General features: G+C 31.4%; 1 protein-coding gene across 1 annotated transcript; it reads right to left on the bottom strand.

Moving 5' to 3' along the window:
* Positions 1-6,008: 6,008 nt before the first annotated feature.
* Positions 6,009-7,182, bottom strand: LOC11413464 (uncharacterized). Its single transcript, XM_003611714.4, has 2 exons — positions 6,583-7,182; positions 6,009-6,388 (listed from the first exon to the last, which is right to left on the bottom strand). Exons 1-2 carry the CDS (start codon positions 7,045-7,047, stop codon positions 6,356-6,358), a joined length of 498 nt encoding a protein of 165 aa, XP_003611762.1. The 5' UTR covers positions 7,048-7,182; the 3' UTR covers positions 6,009-6,355.
* Positions 7,183-9,693: the final 2,511 nt, after the last annotated feature.

The following is a 9,693-nucleotide window of genomic DNA, read 5'->3' as shown; positions in this document are numbered from 1 at the left end:
CGCGATTAAGTAAAACATAGCACATTATCACGGATCATTTAAACTAACTTCTTCCTCCTCTGGTCCCTCCGACTGAGTCGGACAATGGACATCGATATTCAACTTCGACCACCCTCCTCGTGTCTTTGTGGTTGAGTTGACGGTTGATTTGATCCAGCTCATCCTTCAGCCCGGAGAGGGTGACATCGTCTCGAATCCTAAATAGATGGGGTGGTGTTCCACCGTTGTAGTAGACTGCCGCTAGCTTGGTGTTCAGATCAAAGCCAGGGAATTCCATGTTTTTTTGTCTGATGTAGTTTAATTGTAATGAAAACAGGGACCCCTATTTATTGAGGTATGTGGGCGTTATGGACCACAAAAATTGTCGGTGCAATGTGGGACACAAAAAAATCCAATGCTGAATACAAATTTGTACCGTGATCATGATTTTCCAGAACACAAAATCCGGAATGTATTTCCTCCCCCTCCTTCCTCTCCACCTGTGGCTGGAGCCACCGGTATTGCTTATGTAATAAGTTAAGAGTAGAAATAGATTTAACATCTTATGTAATAAGCTTAAAAAACTTGAAAATTATTGTAATGTATTGTTCATATATTAATAAAATGAGTTGTTTTTATGTTTGTGTCTTTTTATTTCTGTTTTTTATTTTACGAATTTTGAAGATTAAAATTGCAAAAGTTCTGGTAAAACATTATTCCGGATTTTCAAATCCAGAAACATCTACAAAATTCTAACAATGCAATCCGGAAAACGAAATTCAGACCAGAGGTAAAAGTGGAAAAAAATAAGGCGTGCGAGGAAAAGCTTGGGTGGAAAAAATAATAATCAATATATAAAGCATAATTAATTTTTCTTAGGAGTTGGGTGTTTAGAAAGAAACTTTAACTTTTTATTGTAATGGCCACTAAATGCAGGACTAGGCTGCGATGTTACAAACCCATAACGGGATTGAAAGAAAAGTTGCTCCTTTCACACTAAAAAATCTTCCTCACACCCTAAAAATATCAAAATATCTTCGGTGGCAGTTAACTGTCGCTCATTAAATGAACCAACAACATTATCCACCGCACTGGAGCACCTTAGTGTGAACAGAAGTTAACTACGACTGAAAGTATTTTAGTATTTTTGGGATGTGAGTGAGCATTTTTTGTTGTGATAAAGAGCAATTTTCAAAGAATGCACTGAAGCAAGAGGGTTTTTGAGACTATAGGCAGCGTTGGTGACCAAAAACAATTCTTTGTAAAGTCTTCCTACACCCCTTCATATTTTAAAAAGAAATTCGCATTTAGAAATTTTATTTCTACAATTCCTTTTTTTTTACTGATTAAATAAAATGACAAGAGATGTCTTCTAACGTAACCAGATGTTCTAAGTTCGAATTGAACCCAGTAAATACAACATATTAAATCATTTGAGAGTTAGCCTTATCAATCATTAAATCTTTTGTATTTATATAGAATCTATTGGATACATTTGTACTTTTTTGAAGTTCATAAGATTTAGGCTACCTCATGCTAGCTCTTCTACTTTTTTTTAAAGTAAATAACTGTAATTAAGGTCTTTGGCGCTCCAATGACTATAAAATATCACTTCATGTTTGAGCCTTTTAGACAGACTATGAGACAAATTATGGATGCTTAGAATTTAAAGCTATTCGTTCCTCATCAATGGTGTTATATGTTGATTTGTAGTCCTCTTCCAAAAGTTCAATACACTTAAGATTGTTACAAATTAAAATAAAAATGATTTTCACATAAAATAATTTAGAGATTATTTTTTAAAGAATTTATGAAAAATTATAATCTATTTTGCGTTTGTTTACCTGGACAAAAATCATTTTTTTTTTTAAAAATAATTTAGTTTGTTAGGATACAACTATATAAAAACGATATTTTTGTTACAAAATTAGTTCAATCTTTTGATCCATATTTTCTCTCTCCTCTAAAAAAAATCTATTTTTTGAGAAGCTGCTCCCAATGAGAAGCTGTTTTTAGATTTTTTTTAGATTCTGATTTTTTTAAAAAGCTGTAACAAACGGATGCAATATTCTAAAAAAGTGATTATTTTCTTAAAAAAAATTATAACAAATGGGCTCTAAGTTACATCTATATAACAATTATCCTAGCCTGTGTAAGATAGGGTGCCCAAATGCATCAATCATCTCCATCACGAGGTTTTCCGGTTCCTTTAAATGTGAAATGTATTCGGTACAAATCCATGGAAGAGTCGGCAACTCATCTTTTTGATAGGTGCAATTTCTCTCTCAGAGTGTGGCAATTCTTCCATCTATTTCTAAGCTTCCAAGGAACCTTTGTTTTAGATTTAAAGGCCAGGAAAACATGTTGAGAATCAGTCTCAAGCCAAAATAAAAGATATAGACATTCTTTTAATAATTTTTTTTACTTTACAATATGTCTCTCTCTTCTATAAATTAAAACATTAGTGCTTTTTATTTTGATAAAAAAAACATTTGCTATCATCATTTTACAATTTACATATAGTTCTTCACATAACACTGGCTCAGTGTTCATAAATTGAAAAAAAAGATAATTAATAATACAACACATCATGGATTTGAACATACACACTGATTATTGATGTCCCTAAGACAATTCTCAATTATGAGGTTTTGCTCATTATTAATAGGTATCTTATAGGTACTTCTATTTGACGAATTTAAAAGTTAAAGTTATATGACTCTTATAATATACTCTCTCGATTCTTTTTTAAGTGTCTTTTAAGAAAATTAACACCAAAATAGTGATGTGTATTTTTGCACATTTTCTTTCTATTATACCTTCATTTTAATCCACCAATAAGTTCCTATTTTTTTGCACACACTTTATCTTTCCAATAAATTTAATATGTTATCTTTCTCTCGTAACAAACAATTGTAGTTATTATCTTCTGCAACAAATTCCTATATTTTTTTCGTAGTCTCTCTCATAACAAACAATTGTCAATTTTCTAAATAATGTGCATATCTTTTTAATTTTTTAACAATTACTACTCATTTTATTTATAGAATTTTAACTCTTCTTGAACCATTGTTTGTAACAAAATTTTGTTAAAATTTAAAGATAACAACAAACAAACTTTGTTTTTAAAAAACAAACTTTAATTTTTCAAATAGATAGCATTAATTAGTTTTATAATTGTTGCAGTTGGAAGATACATTCCGGAATGTAATGTAATGAAAGGAACATATATTACTGAGAATAAGCTATATAAGTTATTTATTGACTTTTTATTCGAATTTATTCAATATACGATGTCACAATTTTTATTTGAATTCACGCTGTTGCAATTTTTATTTGAATTCACGCTGTTGCAATTTTTATTCGAATTCACGCTATCACAATTTTTATTTAATTCGATATTATTCATTAAATAAATACAAATAAAATGAAATGAACTAAATTAATATTTATTTATTAAATACAAAATTAGAAAATAAAATATAAAATAAAAAGGAATGAACAAAAATTGACGCATATAACAATATCATCTCATTTTATTAATAGAATTCATACAATACAATAATTGATACAACAATTTATTCAAAATCACTAAATCTACTTATTTTCTCCCTCTTTGGGGTAAAAGGTGACCAATCATCTTGGGGTAAAATAGTGAGCAGCCTTCTTGGGGAAAATACACCATCAACCCTTGAGCTAAATTTAAATCTGGTTTTTTTACACCCCAAGACAAATATTTTTACCCACGGTAAAAAGTTTATGGAGTAAAAAAAAGCAGATTTAAACTTATCTCAAGGGTTGATCACTTCCCATGTCGGTTACTCACTATTTTACCCCGACGAAGATAAATCATTTTTGCCCCCAAAGAGAATATTGAAAAAAGAAAGAAAGAAGAGAAATAGAGGGAGAGAGTGAGGTGGAGGAGAAAGTGAGATGGTGTGAGGAATTAGGGAAGTATGGAGGGGTATTTATAGGTGGGAATGGTAGTATAAGTTGTAAATACCATTAATGTGATCAAAAAATGTGTAAAATTTGGTAAAAAACGTGTGGAATGAATGTTGGAAAACTGATAAGGACCAAAAAACGTTTGTTCTTCAGCTCTAATCACCGGCCAAGGTGCGTGAGTTAACTCGCGCATAGGCCAGTTGTGCGTGACTTAAGTCACGCATAGTTTATAAGGTGCGCTAGTTAAGTCACGCTGCAAGACTTAACTAGCGCAAGGACATTTTGGCATGGCTGCAGGGCGCGAGCAAAATATGCAGGATGAAAAGCAGAATTCAAACTTCTTTTTAGATGGCCCAAAATTTAATACACAAACAAGCTACTTCCTTAGATTTGGGCCAAATTTAAATGCTAATAACACCTAATGTCCCCATTGTAGATGTAGATCTAGCATACTTGATAAAGTTTTGTTTTCCTTGACAAGAAAAAGTTTTTCTATGGACCAAAAAATCACGTTTCCGCAACAGAAATATTTTTTCTTGAAAAAACCAAACAAGCATGCATACCTTTTCTTGAAATTAGTTTAAAATTCCAAAAAAGCACCCCTAATGTTTAATTTTAGGGAAATCTTAAGGTGTGTCTCTGTGACACTCTTTAAAGACCATAAGTAATAGTAAATATTTATGAAAATGCATGTATTAAGTGCCTTGGTATTCAAAATATTAGTTTTTATTTTTATTTTTAAAATAATTGCTTATTTTAGAATGTTTAAAGAATGTCTTGGAAAAACTCGTTAATAAGACCCTTTATTTTATTTAAACAACCAAGATTAATTATATATAACCAGATACACCAGTGAAGAACTTGAGGGACTTGACGATTCACTTACCTTAGAAACCATCAAGGTTAATATTTGTTGTAGGTTAATGTCTTTTTATGATTGAAATTCATAGAAAAAATACATTAGGATAATCAAAACACTGTCAATAATTTAAAGTAGTTGTACAAACTAAGCAAAGATCTATCAGTTGTATACAATCCATCTCAAAGAAAACATTTGTATACCCCAAAGAAATAATCCATTAAGTAAGTGCTTTAAGCCTCTGAGCCTCACATGGTTTCCTTCCTTAATTTATGTAATCCATATTTCGTATGATAAGATTTATCTTTGAGCACATCATTTATATCACTAGTTTATAATCGATCTCAAAGAACACATTAGTATACTCCAAAGGAATAATCCATTTAAGAGCTTGAATAAGTCCTCAGGCCTAACCACTAATCGAGCCATAATTAAAGAACACTATACATTAAATAGTGACCTCAACACACTTCTGCTTAAAGAAAATTGCAGAATCAATATCACATTTCAAAAACCCAATTGAAGTTGTAAGTCAAGAAATATCAATCTCTTATTGTTGAATAAAACTTGATTGTTCGTTGGACCTGCTCATGCGAACTTTCATTCATGATGTGAATTTATAGCTTGATGCCAAACTCGATGAGAGTATCGATCAACATAAACTCGATGACACTCTTAAACCTATACTCTTTATTACTACTAAACCTCTAAATCCTTTCATTAGCTTGAGAAAGTATGAAAGATGGATTTTGATGAGAAATTCCACAACATCGTTGTCCAAAAAAACTTCACGAATGATATGCTCCTTTGGTCTATCAATACAGTAGCACACCAAGAATTTGTTCATCTAACTCCTTAATCACGTTTCATCATTTTTCTTGTATTCTTCTAAATGCTTAGATTATTATATATGAAAGTTACGTAAAGAAGTATATATGGATAGTGATGCTACATTTCAATAACGTTAATTTTTTTCTTTCTTTCTTTCTATGTAGTATCAAAACTTATTAAAAGTGTTAAAGTGGAAGATACTATTTAGATTATAGAAATAACACCATTTTCTTTGCAGAAGATAACAAGTTAATCAAACTAATTAAAACATACAAACACAAACATAGAGTCCTCTACAAAATAAATTCATAGCAATCTGCATTATCAATTTCATTTGAGAAAAAGATAACTAAAAAGTCTAACAAAAGGAGATTTTTCTTTTGGAGTCAAAACGTTGTCAAATACTTACTTAAATACTAGAAGCAAATAATTTGTACAACAAAATAACCAGATCCTAATTCCTACAAGATCTAAGAGAAATTACAAGAGAAGAAACCAATAATCCAAATTGACAAGCAAAATCCTAACACACAAATTCCCTTAACTTTTCTCAAACCCAATCATGAAAAAAGAGGAAAAAAAAAAAAAAAAAAAAAGAGAAAATGACCTTCCTTTTTCCCCATCTTGTCAACAAGACAAGAAAAACAAAAACAAAAAAGAGAAGAAAAAAAAGAAGTTGGTCCATTCCTCTAAAAATTCAACACTTCCTTCAACCATATCTTATATTCCAACATCCAAATCTTAGTAACTTGAACTTCCTTCATTTGCCAGCTCCTGTAATACCAAAAATAAAAACCAAAATAAAGCTTTTTTTTACTAAAAAAAAATTATAACAAACATATTCTAAATAATCGAACTTGACTCGGTTGGTAGGGACAATGCATAATATATACAAGGTCCGGGGTTCAAACCCCACTCACCACAAAAAAATATATATAAAAAAATGAATCCAAAGTAAAAAAAATAACCTGAGAAGTGAAATTAAATTGAGGTGGTTCATTAGGCCTTCTTTGATCAGAAGCTTCACTCTTCTCAGCCTTCTTAGAACCAATGTGACTTTTTCTAAGACCCAAAAGACCCTTCCACCTACCCTTAGGAGGCCTTAAAGAAAAGCTATCATATTCATCATCATTATGAAGAAGCTCTTGTTTAAGAGTAGTAGTAGTAGCTCTTTGAATCTTATTATCTTTGTAAGGTAACAATCTTCCTTTGGAGAAAAGTTCATCAGCACTCATCATTGAGTAGTTAGTGACAGAGAATTCAAAGTCAGAAGACACTACAGGTATGTGTGTGTCTGATCTTCTTTCTTGTTGTTTCATGGCTTGTTGGAGATCCACAAAATCATTGGAGAAGGAGATTCTTGGACTCATTGGAGCACAATGATGATGACCCTTTTGTTCGGATGAGTTGTACATCATGTCTAAACTTGCCATGAGATTTCAGAACAACATCTATATTTCAATTAAAAAGAAAACACAAAATGGATATGTGAGAAGTTAGGAACAATAAATTCTAGTTGGGACCCCCCCTTCTTTCTCACTGCTGCAACCCCACTTACAACCAGATGCTTGTATTTATATATGTCACAGAAGGGATCTTTCAATATTTTCATCTCATCTTTTTTACAAATAAATAAATATACTATATGCCATATTTTTTGTTTGGTATTATAGTGAGTTTTTTAAAGTCACCGTGGGTCAGTGATTTTCAATAGATATAACTTCAACGCCTACATTCACGTCGGTTCTGATACCATGTTAAATAAGATTGAATCTCATCCTAAAAACTAGCTTAAAAGATGATGATACTCAAACATATTTATACACTCAACAGCTGGAGAAACTTGAACAATGTGAGACAAATAACAAACTACAGACAACTTCAACAATCATGATGAGTCTCCGCGATTATGCAAAAGGTAAAATCTTCTTTAGAATCTGAAGATGCGACGACTCCCTCAAATAAACTGGTTTTATTTTGGAGGAAGTTTTGTGTGGTCACAATACTTTCAGCTAACTTTAAAATCGTATTGAAGTCACACATTAGTCATATTCTCGGGCTTTTGGGTGCATAAATATGTTTAAACAATCTCATGTGTTAATTTAACATTACGCATACCACTTAGACAAAAAAAAAGTAGAAAAATAAAGAAAAAAATTATATGTATTTTTTATGCGTATCCAAATATATTTATTTACCAGGTATTGTGACCATTCAATTACTTCTCTTTTTTCAATTGACCGTTGAGAAATACTTGAATGGCCACAAAGCCAACCACATAATATTTAGACACAGTTAACCACAAACTTAAATATAAAAGGGAAACTATTCAAACATTGCGGATCATCACGTCTTTTATCATCTCCTCTTGCCCAATCAAGGAAAAATCAAAAGAAGAAGAAAGACATAATCAATAAAAATCAAAGGACATGATATAGAAAAATCACGATAAATCCTCTCAAAGTGAGTAATTAGATCATGTTGTAAATCGATCAAGTAGTCGCGACACACTTGAATTGATATAAGATTTTATTTTAATATTCTTTCATAAAAAGTAATCAGCCTACCTATTACTTTGTATCACTCAAAGACAAACTTATAATTTATCGTACAACCCCTAGTTGTGGCAATGCCCTTTATTCAACAAAGTCGTCCGAAGAGACATTAAACACTTGGACCTCATGGGTATGAGAAGACAAAGTAAACTTGTCTAGGTCATGATCTTTGATGGAAACTCATCATGCTTGGTGAAGCGAGTATGTTTAGTTGGTAAGGACTTAGAAAATATCAAGGCTTTGTGGAATTCAGAATATAGCCTATGGCAGCAGAAAATACTCTGAAGAATGTAATCAATGGATTATAATGGATTAAGTCTTTCTAAAGTAGAATGCAAAATGACTGAATAGGGGTATACTGGACAAGCTATTAATTTGGATAGCGAAACAATATAAACATATTTTGTCATTCTTTTTATCTCTTCACTTTTCATTCACCATCTATTTTGTTTGTTTGTTTAAGACAAGTTCTTCACAGTTCAACTTCACCTAATCACCTTATCTCTCTTGTATGAAATAAATTTGAATGATTTGATAAAGAATTTACTCTAGTATAGACAACTCCTTAAAAGGTTTACTAAAAAAATTTAAATGTTAATGGTTGTTAAAGAAAAAAAATTAAAATCGTCTACACAATTGAAACCCTCATTTCTTGTGTTTCCTCCACCTCTATTATAGATTGTCGATCCAAAAAGATTTGTTAAATTTTGAATCCTTCAACAGTTTTCAATATTTTATGTTAATGATTTGTAAAAAGTCTTTCATTAGTTAATCCTGTAATGTCTTTCGTTATCAGTTATATACTCGTAGTGTTATAGTTATAACTTCACATATCGCTCACCGTACATCTCAAGGTCTTGTAGATAACGAGAGAACTATTTTATCCTTTAACTTCTAATACCCTGCTTAGTTAATTGATAAAATAGCATTACATCGTGATAATATGTGTAATTGTAAACCTAGCTCTATGTCTCACAACTAGCATATGCAAATGTTCCTATTCTCTGTCCAGATAAAAGTCTATGAATTTGGATCATCTCATTTCTTTCATTATCTTTCACCAAGTTATATCTATCTCTCTCTAAATTTTAGAGAGAAGATCAAGAGAGAGAAAAATAAAATAAATAAGATCAAGAGAGAGAAAGAAGATCAAGTGAGACATAAACACATTTTGAAGAAGGATTGAGAATGAGAGAATGAGGGGAAGAAGAGGATGCAAGTACAAAGTTTGTGTCTAGCACTTTATAAATCAAAGGTTTAAATAGGTCTTTCGCCCCTGCAAATATAAGTCATTTGAATTTTCGTCCCTGAAATTACTAATCCTTTCAATATGCCCCTGCAAATATTAATCATTTGACTTTTGGTCCTAAGTACATCTGATTAGTAACTTCAGGGACGAAAATTCAAATGACCTATATTTGCAGGGATGAAAGACCTATTTACGCAAACCACCTTGCCCAATCATCACATGCCACATGGGCACCACGTCGCTAATGACAATCCACCTCAGCAGAAAAACCTAAT

This window comes from Medicago truncatula, chromosome 5 (genome assembly GCF_003473485.1).
Source record: "Medicago truncatula cultivar Jemalong A17 chromosome 5, MtrunA17r5.0-ANR, whole genome shotgun sequence".
Classification (NCBI taxonomy): domain Eukaryota; kingdom Viridiplantae; phylum Streptophyta; class Magnoliopsida; order Fabales; family Fabaceae; genus Medicago; species Medicago truncatula.
This window is presented reverse-complemented; position numbering and strand designations above follow the sequence as displayed.

Excerpts from the sequence above, each read along its gene's own strand:
- LOC11413464 (XM_003611714.4), bottom strand. The coding sequence starts at position 7,047 with ATGGCAAGTTTAGACATGATGTACAACTCATCCGAACAAAAGGGTCAT. Across the intron at positions 6,389-6,582 it reads AATTTAATTTCACTTCTCAG|GAGCTGGCAAATGAAGGAAG; the intron begins GTTATTTTTTTT and ends TTGGTATTACAG.